At 43.4% G+C, this 20,038-nt stretch overlaps 2 protein-coding genes and 1 pseudogene across 3 annotated transcripts; 2 read left to right on the forward strand and 1 right to left on the reverse strand.

Annotated features, from left to right (window-relative positions):
- Positions 1–316: 316 nt before the first annotated feature.
- On the forward strand, positions 317–5,923 carry LOC123070370 (uncharacterized). Of its 2 annotated transcripts, XM_044493570.1 has the most exons (14): positions 317–586; positions 682–825; positions 915–972; positions 1,695–1,746; positions 1,964–2,046; positions 2,118–2,982; positions 3,238–3,343; positions 3,425–3,539; positions 3,759–3,822; positions 3,933–3,990; positions 4,414–4,549; positions 5,084–5,178; positions 5,258–5,381; positions 5,469–5,923. In XM_044493570.1, exons 1-14 carry the CDS (start codon positions 525–527, stop codon positions 5,568–5,570), a joined length of 2,064 nt encoding a protein of 687 aa, XP_044349505.1. In that variant the 5' UTR covers positions 317–524; the 3' UTR covers positions 5,571–5,923. The 2 variants fall into 2 exon arrangements, with proteins under 2 accessions (XP_044349505.1, XP_044349497.1); XM_044493562.1 differs by having other exon boundaries at positions 3,425–3,558; positions 3,759–3,990.
- A 363-nt stretch (positions 5,924–6,286) lies between these two features.
- On the reverse strand, positions 6,287–11,104 carry LOC123182850 (probable E3 ubiquitin ligase SUD1; annotated as a pseudogene).
- Positions 11,105–13,038: 1,934 nt separating this feature from the next.
- On the forward strand, positions 13,039–17,263 carry LOC123182857 (probable E3 ubiquitin ligase SUD1). Its single transcript, XM_044595532.1, has 8 exons — positions 13,039–13,370; positions 13,760–14,176; positions 14,548–15,054; positions 15,170–15,354; positions 15,459–15,745; positions 15,850–15,983; positions 16,070–16,207; positions 16,673–17,263. The coding sequence occupies exons 1-8, from the start codon at positions 13,146–13,148 to the stop codon at positions 17,051–17,053; spliced, it is 2,274 nt and encodes a 757-aa protein (XP_044451467.1). The 5' UTR covers positions 13,039–13,145; the 3' UTR covers positions 17,054–17,263.
- The last annotated feature ends 2,775 nt before the right edge of the window (positions 17,264–20,038 follow it).

Below are 20,038 nucleotides of genomic sequence, written 5' to 3' on the forward strand. Positions count from 1 at the left end.
GAGTTGCGAACTGCTACTACAGATGTGCATTGACGTCCGTGTCCTCTACCCTCCATGCACAGGACTACAGGTGCGTCCCTGCGTCCCATCTTTTCAATCTCCTATATATGGTATGTTGCGTTCTTCCATGGTAGCCATGGTGGCGACACGCGCCTCCGGCGTCCTTCCCTGGATGTCCCTTAGATACCTGAGTATATATATTTGACTTATTTATTTATTTAATAAAATAAAATGCTTTTTTTAAGAACAAAAAACAGTATACCTATTTTTATGGGCCGCAGTACTTGATGCCAGGCTTATCATCGCTCGGGAATAATCGGCCAGCCTTTCTTTCGGAAGCCCATTAGCCCTTATCTCCCCACGCCGCCGCCGCTATTCCGTCGACTCCATTGCTGCTCCACGCCGGAGCCGCCACTTCTGTACTCTGCCGCGAGCTCTCCCATGGCCACGGCGAATCCTCCTCTCATCCTATCCTAATCCTAAAGCGAATCCAGCGCAGTGCGGACAACGAGGAAAGGAGTCACATGGCGGCCACGGCGGCCGAGGAGCCGCAGGAGCCCCGACGGGGCGTCGACGGCGAGCTGAGGTGGGTGTTCCCTGCTTCCCCCCCTCCCCCCATATGCCCCTCCCTCCCTACTTCCATATCTCTAGTTCTCACTCTCCGCCTCGTTCCCCACCCAGCGGACTCGACCCCGGCCCCGGGTCGTGTGAAGCGGCGCCCGCCCGCGAACCGGTGCCCACGGAGATGCCGGCGGCGGCGGAGGCGGAGTCCTCGTCGATGAGAAAGCTTGGGCGGCTCTTCAGGCTCACCGAAGTGCACCTCTGGTATTCGATCCCCTCGTCCTCGTCCCTCTCCGACCCTCCTCGTTCAGCTCAGTGTTTTTCCCCTTACACAGCTCGTTTCTTCGCTGCAGGGATGATTTTTATGTGAAGCCTCACGATTGGCGTGCCACTGAGACGGTTGGTTGCACGGTAAGAAGACTCCAGCCTCTTTCATCTATGATTTAGCTCATGAATGATTCTGAGTCTTGTGCTTGGTCGTCAGTTCAGTTGACAATTTCGTTATATCAAGATGGAAAATGTTGCTTCTTCTGTAGCCCGTTGAGCAGGACGAGCAGCAGACCAGCCGATTAGTTTTCCAAAGACTAATTCACAAAAGAAAATGTGATTTATACCTTAACTTCTTTTTAGAGATAATAGTCCCAATTTTGCCCGGTAGGCATGCGAACTGTTCTTGGTGGCATGATCTTCATTCAGAGTTCTGTTGTGAAAGAACAGAACAGCCAAGGAACAATCATTTCCTTCTACCAGCATGTTTTATTGCACTAGCATCATGTTTCAAAAGAATAGCTCGTGCGGTTGAACTAGCTACGTCATGGTTTACGATTTTACTTCCTGAGCAAGACCATCAAATCAGTATACTACATATGCCAACATCATTTTATTGAGATCACTTCAAAAATTGAATGGTGAATACACGTTACACGATACATTGACTCGAAATGTCGCTAACGTTTTGTCTCCTTTTTGGGGGGTTTTAGGGCTAGGGGGGAGGGGGTAAATGTGGCAAGTTAAATATTTGTTTTACTTGGAGAGTATGTTTAGTTGATGTTGTTTTTTATTTCATGGTCTTCATTCTCCATTCTGTGTTTCAGCCTTCTGTACCAGCAATTTGAAAACCTTCAACTTTGCAGGGATCTCAAACAGCCAAAACCCGCAACAAAGCAGCCAAGCAGACAGATGAAGGTGTGATTTGCTTTCCTGTAATCCAATGAGTTTATTTCTTCCGACGTTCGTAAACACCCTACTTGCAGCATTGGCTCATATCATAACTCACTGTCCCCGCACAGACAGCACATAAAAAATAATACGAACAAATCATTACAGATTGTTATTCTTCTTTTGCTGCAAGTATCCACCAATTTCTTCTGATATACTGTCTGTTGTTTCTTGTTATCAACAGACCATTCATTTGTTGAAGATATGGAATTGGCTAGTCTCATGGGTTCTTTGGGGCTTCCTGTTTCATTCAGCACAAGGAAAGAGGTAAGTGCCCAAAACAGCATGTAGAGTTCTGCTGCTGGTTAATCTGTACCCTAAGCCCTTACCTGTTACAGAAAAAGAAGACACCTGCCAAGGGTAAGCATCAGGGACGACAAGCACCATATGAAGCGGCAAGTACTCCAATGGATGATAATGTAAGGACATGCACAGATTCTGAAGAACTGGAACACGTTCAGGAGTCGATGGATTGCATGGAGCAAACAAACTCATGCGTTTCATCTAGGACTACTGCGGGTTACAGTGAAGCCTACCATGGTGATGTTGAAAAGACGCTTGGTGAAGTCAGTGTTAATCAGTGTGAACCAAATGGTAACATGAGCAGTCCAGTAAAATCAGGCTCTCCTGTTCAACAAAATGAAGCTGCGGACAGTTTTATGCAGTTGAACAAAGTGATGCTGGGGCGAAATTCTGTTGATAATGAATCTATAATGTCCTGTGCTGAACTTTGTCATGAAGAAAAATCGTCTGAAAGAGAAGATACAATATCTGGGGAGACTCCACTCACGTCCCATGATAATGATGATCCATGTCCAGCAGAACCATCTCCTGTTAATAATCATGTTGAAAACTCTGGCTCTGATTTTTACTATGAATGCGGAGATTGGCAGGTTCTTTGGGATCAGTTCTATAGTCGGTATTACTATTACAACATCCTGACACAGGAATCTACATGGGATCCCCCTCAAGGATTGGAGGATTTTGCATCATATTGTAGCACATATTCATCTCAAGGGTTGGATGAACAAGTATCACAACTGACAAGCACACTCGTGGAAGAACACAATCAAATCAATGCAAAGCTTGACAAATCATCTGGAGTTTTATCCTGTGTCAAGCATTATATCTCACAACCTGATGAAGATGTTGTACAATATGGAGCTAACGCGAGCCCATGTGACAATGGAGAAACAACATTTGGTAAGATGTGAATTCCATTTTATGTGATCCGCAAGAGATTTATTATTTTGCATTGATCCCAGAGGACATTGCTTACTGTGTTGATACAGTACAAGTCTTGATGCTGACACTTCACAAAATCAACTCAGTTATTAATATCCTTATCCGTGGCATTAATTATTTTTATATAGAGATTTCTTTCTCATAGCTGTTATATTCTATCTTTACCAATAATTAATAGTTTGTTTAGTGATATCAAGCATTCTTATCTGGCAGATCAGGCTGGTGACAACGGCCATCTAGATGAGCAGAGGCATGATCTTTATTACAATGAAGCACAAAGTTTATCAGACATTCCTGATAAAGAGTCGATATATCCAAGGTGTGCCTGATTATACTAAATGTTGTTTCCTTGCTTCCTTGACATATGTATGGTTTTCATTAACATCTCATCTCTATGTAGTGTGATAGCTACCATCGATGAAGTACAAGATGGTGAAAATATGCAGAATGATAGTTCAGTGGCTGAAGTGTTAGAAGTGAGCCAGGAAGCTACCACCACCAAAAAGAAAAAGAGAGTAAGGAGATCTCAATCGTGTAAGACCATATTTCTCAGTTAGAGCTTCCTAGGAGTTGTTTGTGTTATTTTTTTCACATGATATCGTTGACTGGCAGATTTCTTCTTTTTGTGTGAGGGTGGTGTCAATATGCAGCTTGTTGCTGGACCTACATCTTTTGTACTTTTTCTATTTATGTATATAAGGTAACTAACTTTTTATTTCATTCTAATTCTACAGCTCATTCATGTCAGGACTTGGCAGAAAACATTTCCAATGACATCGCCAAGTATTGGAATCAGCGGTACTCGCTTTTCTCCCTTTTTGATAGTGGTATAAAGATGGATGAAGAGGGGTGGTTTTCAGTAACGCCAGAGCCCATTGCAAAGCATCATGCATCTCGTGTTGGTGCAGGCATATTGATTGACTGTTTCACGGGAGTAGGTGGAAATACCATCCAGTTTGCCACAAAGTAAGTCACTGCTATTGTGTTATTATATCTTCTGTTAATGATGATGAACGATATGTTAGCATGAAACCTTACTTTTCCATAGGTACCTTTTTTCTTGCTTTGCTTGATAATAGTGGTCACTAACAACCTTCAGTATAATGTGTCTTGTGTGCGTCAAGGGCATACTTGGTCGAGAATGAATGACAGTAGAAAACGCGTTTGTGCACTCATCTAGTTTATACCGAGGTATTTGTGTCTTGTAAAATGACACATCATATGAAAAGAATGGCTTCTAAGTTGCTTTATCAGTATTTAGAGCTATAGCTGACTTTCTTAATTAGCATGCATAATGGTTGAAGATGATATGAGGTGAACTTTCAAGTTTCTTCTACAGTACCCAAACTGTAGATTTCCACGTCTCTGACATCATCTTTTCTTTTTCAGGTGTAAGCATGTTGTTTCTGTTGACATTGACCCACAGAAGATTGATTGTGCACAGCATAATGCAACTGTTTATGGAGTCAATGATCATATAGACTTCATTATAGGAGATTTTATCCGTATAGCACCTCATCTGAAGGTATGTATGCCTTATACCTTGAAATTATCACGCCTTTAGGTTTCTGCACATGTCATTCCGTACAGCTGCATATCTTTCATAGCTGCCAGTGAGAACACATTTATTTGACCATTTTCGTTCACTGTAACTATTAGGTAGGGTACCGATCTTTTGCCATTGGAAGTCCAACAAGAGGAAGTTTTTGTTCTAACCGTTTTTGGAATCATAGGGCATAGCCTCAGTTTCAGTTTATTAGAAAATGCACCAATTGTAAGCATTCAAGTTCAGTCCCAGAACGTAATCATAGATGACTGCCATAATGATAACTTCCTTCTTAATGTAAACAAGTTTTAACATCTACATGCCTAGTTGTTAACCAGACGTTAAGGTGAGAGAAATTAGCTAGCAGCAGTGCTAAGAGATGGGACAGAAGGGGCTAAGATCAGGAAGCTTTGCACTACCGCTAAGCTAAAAAAGTTACCTTCTTATTGCTATGCCACTCTAATCGGTCTACAAGTTGGTCTGTATGCTTTCGTGAGAAGTTGTTGTGTGCAGGGGGAAACTGTCTTCATGTCACCTCCATGGGGTGGACCGGACTATGCAAAAGTAGATGTGTATGACGTCAAAACCATGCTTAAGCCTTGTGATGGGTGAGCTCCTTGGTTCAGAATATTGTTTGTTTCCTTGCTGTGCTCACATATGTTCACATGCCCTAGTCGAACGCTTCAGGTACCATCTCTTCAAAGTTGCCACGGCGATCGCTTCGAGAGTAGTCATGTTCCTTCCTCGCAACAGTGACCTAGACCAGCTGGCGGACATGTGCTTGTCGATCGATCCTCCATGGGCGGTTGAGGTATGTCATGTTGGCTTGACATCACCGCAGTGTAGCGATGGCGATGCCTCTAGACCGATGTCATAGTGAGCCCTTTTGTTCTGGCAGGTGGAGAAGAATTACCTCAATGGGAAGCTGAAAGCCATAACGGCATACTTTGAGGAACAGGGCAGCGCAGACGAAAACTGCACTCTTCGTGAACACCGATGATACTCCATGCATCCGAAATCCAAGTATTCTGCTGGATGGAAGATCCTGTGCCAGTGTTGGGTACCCTTGGGCAGCAGAGCGTGCCACTAGGGTCAATGGATGGGTGGTCGATTGGCCAAGAAACTTGGTATCTTGGATCTTAATGCCTCTGCTGTGCGGAGCTTTGGATGACGACGATACTGTCATGCTGAAGAAGTCTCTGTTGATGTGGCTCATTTGCGCTGAGTGCGTGTACATTATCTGGATCGTGTAGTTACTTGTATGTGGTTTAGTTTGTACCGGTGCAACATTGGGTAGCCCTGAATCATGGGCAGTATTTTCCACCGCTTATATCTACATGGTTTCACCATCAACTGCTAATTTTTTTTTTGATTTTTTTATGGTAGTTAGATGACAGAGGAAGGCTGGGATTGTATTTTTTTTACGGAACAAGCTGGGTAAAAAAGAAAAATTCCTTTAGAACATAAATTTTGAGATCATCCAAACAAATGTGCCACTAATTAGTAACTTAATTATTTCACAAAGGCATTTCAAGGCTTGCTCTCCATGATCTCGCTCTTGTTCCCTACCCTTCATAGCCGCGCCTCTGAACGGGCAATTCTCGGCTCGTTGGAATTCATTGACATAGTTTACGAAAAGCAGCTGAAAATATTGTATTTACATTAATAATTTGGAAACACATCCTGCTATTATTCGTCTTTCGACAGTACCAGTATTCCTATTTGATTAAAAAGAGAAGTATCAAATCAGCCAGACATGAATAGGTACTGCAATTGAAGCCTAACACAGGCAACAAACTCCACCAGGTTTCGACAGTACCAGTATTCTTATTCACATATATATACATACTCCTCCATGAGAATGCTGTCCAGAAAAGGGGCAGACATTCACAAAAAAGGGGCAGCCATACACAAGAGCCGTTCGTCGGGAGCAACACCATCAAAACGACACGGTTCTCCACGGGAAACTTCATCAACAATTCCTTCATGTTTGCGCGCTAACCGTTAATATCGCCGGATCCTTGTTCTCAGGGAATATAGGGGTCTTCAGCTACCTTCGGCGACGTCTTCCAGCCTCTGCCCGATGACGTAGCGCTCATCCCTGATCGAATCATGGAGTTTCGTGCACAGCAGCTTGGAGATATAGCAGAGCGCACAAGGGCCGAGGGTACCCAGCCACGCGAAGCGGTAGACTGCTGAGTTCATGGCGGCAGAGTAGCCGAATCTTGGGAAGACGCCCTTGGCAAGCACATATGGAATGCACAGAGCAGGGAGCAGCCTCGTGGCGATAGGCATGAATAGTTCTCGGAGGAAAAATCGCAGCCGTACCTTCCCTGAACGAGAACCCGCAGCGAACCGAACGATCTTTGGACTCCACCTTTCATCGATGAAATAGGCAAGGAAAGGTGTGTCCCTTGTCTCATGGGCCTGCAAGATAAAAACCAGGCCACTTGAAAAAGTTTGCCATTTTCGACCTAACTATAAGCTACTGACAATAGTTTGGGAATTTGCAAATAGAAATAGCGATAATTAATTGTGCGAGTGCATGAGTTTAATAATGGGCATATAATGTATAAAAACTGGACTTGGGGATGAGATGTGACTTTTTTAACATAAAAATTTGGAAGTGTTCTTTTTGGTACTCGCTTTAGCAGTGTGGTTTTCACAACCAGTGCAATTTGAGTGCAATGTACCAAATTAGTCCCTATCTGATTATATTATAAAATCTCAATTTTTTTTATGTTAAGTTTGGTATAATGGTACATACATGGATAAACTATGAGAGGACGGAAAGCAACAAGAGAAGTTGCAACTCACCAGCTTCACCCAGATTCTCAGAGATCGAAATCCCAGGAACCAAGTGTAGAAAACCGAAACTTCATCATCAGGCCCAGTGGGTGATGGTATTAGCAATAAATCAACCAGCGACCCGATCAAGAAAGGAACGATGGCCGACTGAGAGCAGAAAACACAAAGTTCTTTGGCCATAGCATGAAATAGATTAAAGAAAAATATAAAGGAAACCACCGCAATTAAAGTTGCTCACCGATAAGAACACAATCAGAGCTTGGCTCAAATTTCGAAGGTGCGTTCTCCCTTTAGTCATGTAGGCAAATGCATCTCTAGAGGCACCAATAGTAGTTACTACGACGCCGAATCCAACAACCAAAGCAAGCAGATCTAAGAGAAAACATCATCAACAAGTAAGCCAAACATGATAAAAAGAAAATATTTGCTTTGTTTACAGCCAGGCCTAACAGTCAAATAACCATCTCTGAACAATCATTACCATTGGATTTCAATCCACCTGCTACTGGCAGCCGGGTGATGGCAAACAAGGCACGCCCAATTGATATTGGAAAAATAAGCACAGCCGAATAGAATATCACAGCAGTCAACCACGCAAGCACCACATTAGTGGCAACGGAATACCGAGTTATCTTCTTCACTAGCAACACAGTATAATTTGGCATATAAGTTTCGTCAATGAGAAGCCTCAGAAGAAGAACACGAGAAAGTGAATCGCCAACTTTTCGAGGTGCTTGCCAAAACGATAAGCTCTCAGCAGGCCAACTGGAGTAGCAACGATCACACACATTAAAATAAGGTGTTGACTGGCCAATACATCAGATGAAACTAAATTGAATGCTTACGTGATATTTAATGGGAACAACTCCGGTGCCAGACGATCAGCAATTTGAACAGGAACAAAAATAACCGCAGCCATATAGAGAATGCCATGCAGAAGATGATGAGGCTTGTTGAAATAAAATTTGTAGAATGGTTCGTCAATGTTAATATCATAGTCGAAAGTGGGAACGGCAACTCCTGGCCTGAATATCTACTCATAACAAAATACAACACCCATTATACCCCCTGAATCATATACTCCATATACTATTGACATGATGAGGCCACATATATAGTATGACAAATACCTTGTGAAGAAGTGTGGACCATAAGCCGTGTAGATACAAAAATTCGAATCCAATAAGACAATGAAGAGCAGTTGAAGCAAAAGATGCAGCAAACATAAGTTCCAACCTTTGAGACATTGTTGCACCGAACATTTTTGAAGTGCAGATATCAAGCGACCAGCCAAAGAAGAGCGGGTATATTATAAGTCCGTGCAGGGTATTAAGACAAAAACTGGCAACACTGGTAAAACATGTGATCCCTGTGAGGAATATACCAGACAGACTTCTAATGAAAGCTGCGATCGCAAGGCGCTTCCCCCTCAAGTATTGGCCAAAAATGTACAGCCCAGCATAAATTACACCCACAGAAATGATAAACCCGTATCCAATTAGAAGGACAGAAGCTGTCGAAGTGTAGGAGTTGACTTCACCCACATTGCAAGAATCGGAACACAATATGCACCATAAGACGATCCTTCCCAAAGAGAACGGAAGAAACACCAAAACACAAGCAAGGGCCAGGTCGAACATCACCACCTGGTTAGACAAGAATACTGTTACAACTTTTGCAAACAAGTAGAAAACCAATCATACGAAATTTGATGTGTTCGTTCGTATTATTTCATATAACATGGCACAGTAGTTTTCTCATGTGACCTTAATTTTAGTTTTGCTACTATTTGCTACTATTTCATCTAATTATCTGGACACCTCTAGGATGATAAACTTTGAATTGGAGCCATATTGAACCGTAACCAACTCTGAACAAACAAGAAACCATGACAATGTGTGCTAAATGCTGCTCCAATCCCCAAAACAGAAGGGCATTAATTGGTGCTTTACTACAATATAAGAACCTATAATGATCTTATCATTCGCCATAGCATAAAAAAGGCAGCAGATCGATAGAGGACATTGGTTGAGAAGCACCGAGCATACCACCAAGAACGCTTCAACGGCAAATAGCGCAAGGATTTGCGAGCCATCAAATCCTCCAAACCCCTGACGCCGAGCTTCCAGGCGTGCAACCCAGTGGAAAAATGGAGCTACAGCAAATGGCACATACTCATATGCAAATGCAACCCAGAGCGCGAACAAACCGAGGACGGAGGCGGTAGAGAGGCGGAGTGAGAGCAGATAGTGTGCTTCATCAAAGGACCTAGCAAGCGCGAGGCGCCATGACCAGAGGGTCCCGATGTGAATGGTGAATTCCGGCACGACGCAGACAGCGAAGATGAGTGGGAGCAGCAGACCAGTGAGCCTGTCCGGCAAGCCCACTATGAACTCAGAAATGGGCAGCCTCGCAGGTGCGTCCGTGGCGTACAGAAGTCGGGCGGAGATGCCGTGGTTGCACACCTGAAATGGTTCGAAACGATGGAGTGCATCAACTTTAGCAACATCAAAATGGAACACAAAAAGGATTAAGCACAAAACACACCAACAATATGACAAGAACATACTAATCACATCACAATGGGGGAAGGGGGGCTGATTGTCAGTGAGGAATCATGGTCGTAGTAATGTGCGACGCTCGGCACGCAGTATGAGGGGTTAAAATTAGTTGTAAACAAGATGTGTCTAAACAAAACTGACAGAAAGGAAAGTAAGCGCGCTCCAAGCACCGCGACACGAAAATATAAAATAGCACAGCTGCACCCGGGCCCTCTCTATCTAGCCATCCATTCTGCGCATCGCGATTCGTACAAACACATTTTTCTTTTTTGTTTCTCTCACATAAAACATATTTTGAAGTTCAAACCTTTGCAGCGTAGCAAAGTTTTCTATCTAGAATCTAGGATAAATCTTTTAGATTTTTTTGTCAAATATAAATATACAAAAACGATTTTTTAATGTAAAAAATCATTTTTTGTATATTTTATGTTTGACAAAAAATTCTGAAAGATTTATCCTAGATTCTAGATGGAAAGCTTTGCCACGCTGCAAAGGTTTGAACTTCAAGACATCTTTTATGTGAGAGAAATAAAAAAGAGAAATTTTCATACGAAAAGTTAGTTGTGTTGCACAGATCTTAAAGCAATATTGGACAACCAGGATACCAGGGCCGGGGTGCAGCTGTTCTAAAAATCCACGTCCCGACACGAAAATATAAAATAGCACAGCTGATAACTCGTTACAATGCAACAATATGGCAGGAATGTACTGTTAATCACACTGCAAAAGGGGTACACTTTTCACTTCCCTAAGGAATCACATCACATAGACATGGGCATAGACATGTAGTGATCTGATAAATGGGACTGAAATTAGCAGCAACATGGGAGGACCATGGATGCAGAGAGACGGGGGAAACCCTAGGCGGAGGAGGAGGCGTGAGGCGGTACCTCGCAGCGGGGTTTTCCGCGGGTGGCGATCCACCGGAGCTGGCAGTCGTCGTGGACGAACCTGATGCTGCCGCGGCAGGCGCGCGCAGGGGCGGCGCAGGGGGCGGCCCGGCCCGGCGGGGAGGCGGCAGATGCGGCACTGATCCACCAACTCCTCTTCCTCGTCTCGGAAGTCTTCTTCCGCGGAGAACATCGCCTCGTCCTCGCCTCCGGTGGCCGCCATTGCCGTTGGTGTCTCGTCTCGACGGCAAGAGTGAGTGAGGAAGAGTGATACTGGGCCGTCCTTGCGATTCACCAGGTGTGGCTTTCTTCTTCACTCACACGGTCACACCTGGACTATCCTTTGACAGCTAAGGCCGGCCCAGGAAGACTCCGGGTTATTTTTTACCTCTTCTCTTCGTTTTTCTTTTTCTTTCCCTTTCCCTTTTCTCTTTTATTTATTTTATAGTTTTATTTATCTATTTATCAAATAATAATGATGCTACTTCCGTTTTCATGTTTGTTCTTAGAGCATATCCTAGAATTTATGTAAAAAAACATCATAGTAGTTTTACGGGGGTGTCCATATAATTTAGAAGTTCTCAGGTTAGGTCTTTTCTCAGTTCCCGTAATTTTTTTCCCTAAAAGTGGTTTTTGGCACTGGCGCAATGGCGACGGCGGCTGCAAGCGGAGGCGGTGGCGGGCAGGCGAGCGGCGCAACAACGGTTGGTTGCGGTGTGCAGTGGTCAACGGTGATGGCGCGGCGGACTCCAATGGCGGTTAGCTGATGTGGCACTTTTACGAAAAGGCCATCTTCCAATAGATGGAGGGGTAATTTTGAAGGATTTATGGGATTTTGTGATTTTTTTTCGCGTTTACGAAGGCTGTTGGAGAGCTTTTTTTGACCCAACTTTCTTTAAACGGTGGTTTTTCTTACGAATACAGGTATGGGTGATACTTGGCAAGATTGTATACCCATGGGCAAAATTGTCGACACTATTTTTTGGTGTTCAAGCGGAGCGCCTCTCTTGATGAGCATGAGGACAACATTGTTGACTGTTGGCTACAAAAAGTTCAACCAAGTGCGCCAGCGCCACAAGGATTGAGTGTGACGTTGAAGTGGAGAGGGGTTCCATGCCTTGAGATGGTTCTTGGAGTCGGCGACAGATTACCACACTTTGTTAATGAGGAGAAAGAACGTCATTCGCATGTGGTAAAGTCGTTCGGTGAGGTGAAAATAATATCTTAGGGATCTTCAACTCCGACTCTTAAAACACTAGTATACGTGCGGATCGAGTTGTCCAGACGTAGCTATCCATCCAACATAGACCGTATTTGTTCGTTGTCGCATTTGCTTGTCTGAATTTTCCCAAACCGAACGCAAACTGGAGGTACATTTTTGGGCGCCTAGGCCTCTGTCACGTAGGACTCCGACACCTCCACTAGGCCTGCAACCATCGATATAGATAGAAAGCACAAGATTTTACACGATGAAAGCACGATTTACAAGTTTGAGATTCGGGTCTACACCAATAAGTAACTCTTGGTCTCAAAACATCACATGATACCTGCAGATGTAGATCACCATCACCTATATTAACTATTCTTTCTAGTCAGGTAATATGTACTCCCTCCGTCCCATAATATAAAATAACGTTTTTGACACTAATGTAGTGTCAAAAACGTTCTTTTATATTATGGGACGGAGGGTGTATTTTTGAGAAGGTACTCAGGTAATTTTTGACTTGGCTTCTTAAACACGGATAATAATTTTATACTGTTATGCATGTAAGCATTCATGTATTTTAAGAAATCACCAATTTTAAAAAATTGGCGTGTTAATTAAAAAAATCATAGAACTTTGATTAAAACGATGGGTTCATCAATGCTAATATTTTTATGAAACAATAGGACCTAAATGTCAAAGCAAAAATTGTCTGGCCTTGAACATATAAATATTTGTAGCAACATGTAATAATTTAAAAATATTCGCCGATGACTGATGGCACACACTAACAGCCAAAAAAATATGAAAGAAAGCAGAAAAAATAGTTGAAATAAAGGTAAATAATTCAACAAAATAAATAGAACTGAAAAGGGGTACAAAAAAGCAAAAGCGAAAAGGTAAGGGGATTAGCAGAAGAAAAACGGAAGAACAAAAATAATCGCACGGATTCTCCTTGGGCCGGCGACCCTAGCTAGACGAGAAGAGAGCAAGAGCGGCCCAACATCTCCCGTGCTGCCGCTTCTCCTACACGATCTCTCACTCGCTCTCGCCGCGCTGATCTAAAAAAAAACTCACTGTCGCCGCGCTAGAGACGACGGGAAGGCCGATCAATGGTGGTCGCCGACGCCACAGGAGGAGAAGAGGGGGCGAGGATCTCCCCGAAGGGAGGCCAAGGAGAGGAGGAGGCGGAGGAGCAGCTGTGCCGCATCTGCCGTCTCCCCGCCGAGGCGGAGCGCCCCCTGCGGAGCCCATGCGCCTGCCGCGGCAGCATCAGGTTCGTCCACGACGAGTGCCAGCTCCGGTGGATCGCCGCCCGCGGAAAACCCCTATGCGAGGTATTTGTCTCTCGATCCCTCCGACCTAGGGTTTCCCCTCCATGATCCTTCCATGCCGCTGTAGGTGTCATGTCAAGCTGGCTGGATCGTGTGATTAATTCCCTAGTGAAGTGCAAAATTTACCATTTTGTAATGTGATCAAATACTCAAATATCAATGCATTCTTGTCATGCTGTTTGCAATGTCAGACTTACTGAAAAAGGTGATCGGTGAAAAATGTCCCCTTGTGGAGTATAATCAATTAACACGTTCTTGTCAATATTGTTGCAATGTAGTATGTTCTTGTCACAGTGGTGATGTGGTTGCGTTCAATTCCTTTTCATATTTCATTTAGTATGATCTGATGTTATGCCAACATTGACGCACTCAGTCATTTTGAACCATTTCAGGTATGCAACCGCGGCATCACCACCCGGCTTCTCTACGCCGCGGACGCCCCCACGAGGCTGCCCGTTTCCGAGTTCATGGTGGGGGCGTCCGACAAGCTCACGGGTCTGCTGCTGCTGCTCGTCTTCGCCGTATGCGTCGTGCCGGAGTTTTCCGTTCACCTCGCCGCGCTCTGGGCTTGGCGCCTCGCGCTTGCCAGATCCTTTGCTCAAGCGTGCTGTTTGCTCTCCCTCCGTCTTTCTACCGCCTCCGCCCTCGCTTTATTTGCGCTCTGCATTGCATTCGCGTGCCGGTTTGCTCCATTTGCTGTAGCTCCATTTGCACCATGGGTTGCACGCCTAGAAACTCGGCGTCAGGGGTTTCGTGGATTTGATGGCTTGCAAGTCCTTGCGCTACTTGCCGTTGAAGCATTCTTGATGGTATGCTCTGTTAGCAATATGATCTTGTTCAGGTTAATGAGTTAGTTTCTATCTAAGTTGATCAGTCCTCAACATGCTCTGCTTCTCAACCAATGTTCTCTGTGTGTGCTTCTTCTAATAAGATCATTAGGTTCTTATATTTGCAGTAAAGAACTAATTAATGTCCTTCTAATTTGATATTCGTTGTTATATACTCCCTCTGTCCCATAATATAAGAACGTTTTTAACACTACACTAGTGTAAAAACGTTCTTATATTATGGGACGGAGGGAGTACAATATATGATATGAATGACCACCTCACATTTCTTATGCTTACCTTTTGTACTCATATATTTCCAGAAAATTATAACAACATGCTTTTCTAATCAGGTGGTAATATTTGACATGGCTCTTGCTTGTATTTTGGTTTTTATCCCATTCTCGCTGGGAAGGATAATCCACTGGTGCATATCGTGTTCCAGTTTTTCCAGTGTGGGTGAAGTCAACTCCTACACTTCAACAGGCTCTGCCCTTCTAATTGGATATGGACTTATCATTTCTGTCGGTGTCACTTTTCCTGGGCTGAACACTCTCTGGCAATACTTTAGGGGGGAGCGCTTTATGATTGCAATTTTCATTAGACGGCTCCATGCTAGATTCCTCAGAGAGACCGCAGGTTTTACCACTCTTGCAAGTATTCTCCTGAGCGCATTTATAATGTACCCGTTGTTCTTTGGCTGGTTGCTTGATGTCTTCACTTCAAAAATGTTTGGTGCAACAATGTCTCAAAGGTTGGAACTTCTGTTTGCTCCATCTTTTGCTTCAGCTTCTCTTCATTGTTTTATTGGACACATCTTTTTGAATCTACGTCTCTGGTTATCCGTAACTCTTCACAAGGTATTTATCATATTTTATCTATATGACCTCGTGATGTTACTAGTATTATAGTATATGCAGTATATACTAGTTCATTGGTATAATAAGTGTTGTAATTTGTTTATCTTGTGGCTAGATATTGAGGCTGGGAGTTGCCTGTCCCTGTTGCCACATCCACCGTAACCATATTCAGGAACCATTCCACAAATTTTATTTTAAGCGTGCTCTTCTGTATGACGTTATCTTTATGGCCGTAGTAATTTTTGCTCCTGTTCAAATTGCTGGCCAATTGGCACCGGAGCTGTTCCCATTAGATATCACGTAAGTTGTATTAATTCCTTTTTTTGTTTCATCTGATGTGTACTGTCCGGGTTTTTTAGAACACTTTAGTTTTAATGTCTGTGATTCATGGCTATTAATTTCAGTTGTGCTGCTGAAGGCTTATCATTATGGCAAGCGCCACGAAACTATGCCAATTCAATTTCTCGTGTTTTCATTGTGTGGTTTCTCATTAAGGGCACTTCTACAGTCACATACCTTGAGTCGCTAGTGAAGAAGGTAACTCGGTATTCGTATGGCACTAATGTGGTGCTTGCATGGTCGACTGTTGCGATATACAGTTCGGCTGTGCTCATTTTTCCAATCTCAATTGGGCGTCCCTTGTTGCTTGCCATCACCCAGCTGCCAGTAGCAAGTGGATTTGAATCCAATGGTAATGATTATTCATACTAGATGGTTGCTGAACTTCCTTCGTAAGCAAAGCGAATATATTTTTATCAAGTTTTGGCTTAATTACTTGTCGATATTCCCTCCTAGATCTGCTTGCTTTGGTTGTTGGGATTGGCATCATATTAACCATTATTGCTGCCACTAGAGATTCAATTGCCTGTATGACTTGTGGGAGACCACGCCATCTAGCTTTGAAGTACTCAACGATTGTGTTCTTATGGGTGAGCTACTTAACTTGCGGTGGTTTTCTTTCTATTTTCTCTATTCTGTGCTGAAGTTAAATAACATAAAAGCTGTTTTCTCTCAGTCTATCGCCATTCCCTTCCTGAATGGCTTGCTGGTTGATTTATTTCTAATATCACCTATCGTTGGACCTGCTGACGACGTTTCATTATCCTACATTTGGGCCCTTGGGTTTCTATTTATGAGAATCTGGCTAAAGCTGGTGAGTGGCAACTTCTCTTATTGCTTTCTGTTCTCTTAAATTGTACTCCCTCCACCCTCCATCCCATAATATAAGACGTTTTTGCAAGCTAACATTAACTTGCAAAAACATCTTATATTATGGGACAGAGGGTGTATGTTGCTCATTTATGTACCAAATTTAACATATCTAAATCGGGAATGATTTGCTACATGGCACTCAAAGTCGTGTCTCATTTCATATTTTAGGTTAGTCAGGTCTCACTGACAAAGTTCAGTTTCCTTCTTTATTCCCATTATTAATAACTCATATAATCCGTCAATTTCCTTGTCTCCTATGGGACGCCAAGCATTTCCATAATTATCACTGTTTCTGTTTGCCACAGTTTTTGGGTAGCATGCAGCCAATTCCCAAACTATTCTCATTAGCTTATACTTAGGTCAACAATAGCAAACATATTTGACTCACCGGATTTTTGTCTTGAAGGTTCAGCAGATAAGGGCCAGACCTGTCCTTGCCTATATCATTGATGAAAGGTGGGTTCCGACGATTGTTCGGTGGAAGGCCGATTGTCTTTCTTGGGAGATATCAATGTGCTGGTTCTTGCAAGAAATCTTCATGCCTATTGCCACGAGGCTACTCGCTGCTCTAGGCGTTCCTTATGTGCTCGCCAAGGTTGTCTTCCCAAGATTTGGCTACTCCGCTGCTGTGAACTCAGCAGTATATCGCTTCGCATGGCTGGGCAGCCTCGGCTCCTGTGAGCTCTGCTATCTCTTCAAGGTGTTGTGTGTCAAACTCCATGATTCGATCAGGGATGAGCGCTACGTCATCGGGAAGAGGTTGGAAGATGTCCCCGATGATAGGTGAAGGCCGGACTCTTCCCGGAGAATTCTATTTCCAATAGTTTTGTACGGACATGGATATGGTGATATTAATAATTAATTTAGACATAATAAATGAAATAATGAATTTACTAATTAGAGGTGCATTTGGCTTGGATGGATGATAATGAATTTGCACCATGTCTGTCCGAATGTCTCCATACAAACTGCACCATAGAGAAGCATCTATCTATTCATATTATTTTTAGAAAGTGCAGCTATCATTATAGAAAAAGCGGGGAAGGTTTTCCTAACAAAACATTAACTAGCAAATGATTTGGTTGAATTTTTGGTTGCTCATGAGTTGTCCAACATTAGCAAAGAAAACAAACTAGAGTTGACAAAAGAGTTACATGACAAAATGTTGTCAATTATCGAACAAATACCAAGTTTTTGGTTATTGCCAAAAATCATGTAAGGTACACTTTGGTCACAGTCCAAACATACCAGAGTGACGACAAAACACACACACACACACACACAAAAGAAATTTCCTTGCTAGAATTTGTGAATCTTGGCACAAAAGTTTTGCCCTGGAATGGGCAAACTCGATGCCTTGCTCCAAGATAAACTTGCCTAAACTCAGAGAAATTCTAGGCTGATTGGCTGAAGCACTAGGCCAGTCTGCCGAAACAAACATGCATGTATGTATGTATATATGTATGTATGTATGTATGTATGTATCGCTAGTGCAGAACCGGGCAATAGCACCGGCTCGTAAGGCCCTTTAGTGCCGGTTCGGTAACCGGCACTAAATTGTAGGCACTAAAGCCCCCCCCCCTTTAGTACCGGTTCAGCACGAACCGATGCTAAAGGGCAACCACGTGGCACGAGCCAGCTCCGTGGGCGTGTAGGACATTAGTACCGGTTGGTAACACCAACCGGTACTAAATGTTTGGGTGTGTTTTGGTTTTATTTTTTATTTTTACTTTAATTTTGTGTTTTCAATTTAATTTAGTGATTGTTTTACATTATAATGAGTTGTTAAATCATTAGGTGATTAGTTTGACTGGATGCGTGGATCCTAGCTAAGTCATCAAGTATATGTCATATCCATATTATATATACTTGATCACCTACTTAAGTGATCGAGGTAATATGAATATGGCATATACTTGATCACTTAGTTAGAATCCATCCAGTTCAAACTAATATGCAATTTCTCTCATAAATGATATAATAACTCATCATCATCATATTAATTAATATAAAAACTCTTGCATCATATATATCACCACCAACGGTTTTCATAGCAAAGATATCATCAAGTTCAACATGGTAATGATATTATAAGCGTTCATAACACCACAAAAGCAAATCACTCTTTGAGATTAAGTTCAGGACGAAGAACACGGACATGAGAGGACAAGTACTAAGAGCATGAACTAGCTAATTAATCACTCCTGCTGCTCTCTCTCAGGTAAAATAGCATAGAACATGTATAGCCTTGCTGATTCATCATATTGGAGCATGCAGATGAACCTGTCTCCTAATTGTGGGTTGCGCTTCTGGTTGCTGCCCCCTAGTACTTCTCTATGATCGTTCATAATTTTGCTCCAGTCTTTTACTATTAAGCATTCCTCGCTATTACAAATCCTGAATGCACTAAAGTGCATTGTAGGATATCTTGGCCGTAAGCTAACAATATTCATGGTACATTTACTCTCGATCCAATCAGGCACAACATTCATCGGGAGTCCCTGTTGAAGAACATCGTATAGTAACATACTTAGCAATGAAGTTTAGCTTAGAAAAATAATGTATGCAAAAGATGCACTGAGGAGAAATAGTAGAAATCTTACCATCTTTCCTAAATATATGTGACCATAGTTCAGTACGAACACTATTGGTCGCACGTTTTGAGTAGTAACATTTCTAAGTGCAGGAAAGAAATTTGTCTTGACAGCATCAAGATCCTCAAGCCATGAAACATAATGACTTGTCTCCTCGCAGTTTAGTTCAGCCCCGGGACAGTGGACGGTCCTGTCTACCAAGCGCCGGACATGTTTGCTTGATTGGAAGTAAGCTGTCAATATAAATTGAGATCTATTAATTATTCAACTGGTTCAAATAATCTCATATCGAAGACATAAATATGGTTGAGAAACTTGTTGGGGAACGTAGTAATTTCAAAATTTTCCTACGCACACGCAAGATCATGGTGATGCATAGCAACGAGAGGGGAGAGTATGATCTACGTACCCTTTTAGATCGCAACGGAAGCGTTGACACAACGTAGAGGAAGTAGTCGTACGTCTTCTTCCCGATCCGACCGATCCAAGCACCGTTACTCCGGCACCTCCGAGTTCTTAGCACACGTACAGCTCGATGACGCTCCCCGGGCTCCGATCCAGCAAAGCTTCGGGGATGAGTTCCGTCAGCACAACGGCGTGGTGACGATGATGATGTTCTACCGACGCAGGGCTTCGCCTAAGCACTACAACAATATGACCGAGGTGGAATATGGTGGCAGGGGGCACCGCACACGGCTAAGAAACGATCACGAGGATCAACTTGTGTGTCCTAGGGTGCCCCTTGCCTCAGTATATAAAGGAGCCAGGGAGAGGGGGCGGCCGGCCAAGGTGGGCGCGCCAAGGGGGAGTCCTACTCCCACCGGGAGTAGGACTCCTAGTTGGACAAGGAGAGAGGGGAAAGAGGTGGAAGAGAGGAAGGAAAGGGGGGGGGGGCGCCGCCCCCCTTCCCTTGTCCTATTCGGACTAGGAAGGGGAGGGGGGCGCGGCCACCTCTTGCCTCCTTCTCTCTTCTCCCTCAAGGCCCATGTAGGCCCAATAAACCCCCGGGGGGTTCCGATAACCCCCCGGTACTCCGGAAAAATGCCGATTTCACCCGGAACGATTCCGATGTCCAAATATAGGCTTCTAATATATCAATCTTTACGTCTCGACCATTTCGAGACTCCTCGTCATGTCCGTGATCACATTCGGGACTCCGAACAGACTTCGGTACATCA

This window comes from Triticum aestivum, chromosome 1A (assembly GCF_018294505.1).
Source record: "Triticum aestivum cultivar Chinese Spring chromosome 1A, IWGSC CS RefSeq v2.1, whole genome shotgun sequence".
In the NCBI taxonomy this organism is placed as follows: Eukaryota; Viridiplantae; Streptophyta; class Magnoliopsida; order Poales; family Poaceae; genus Triticum; species Triticum aestivum.

Coding starts and splice junctions, on each gene's coding strand:
- LOC123070370 (XM_044493562.1), top strand. CDS start 525: ATGGCGGCCACGGCGGCCGAGGAGCCGCAGGAGCCCCGACGGGGCGTC. Junction 973..1,694: donor CTGAGACGGTTGGTTGCACG/GTAAGAAGACTC, acceptor TCAACTTTGCAG/GGATCTCAAACAGCCAAAAC. Junction 5,382..5,468: donor ATCCTCCATGGGCGGTTGAG/GTATGTCATGTT, acceptor TTGTTCTGGCAG/GTGGAGAAGAATTACCTCAA.
- LOC123182857 (XM_044595532.1), top strand. CDS start 13,146: ATGGTGGTCGCCGACGCCACAGGAGGAGAAGAGGGGGCGAGGATCTCC. Junction 13,371..13,759: donor GCGGAAAACCCCTATGCGAG/GTATTTGTCTCT, acceptor GAACCATTTCAG/GTATGCAACCGCGGCATCAC. Junction 15,355..15,458: donor CTGTTCCCATTAGATATCAC/GTAAGTTGTATT, acceptor TATTAATTTCAG/TTGTGCTGCTGAAGGCTTAT.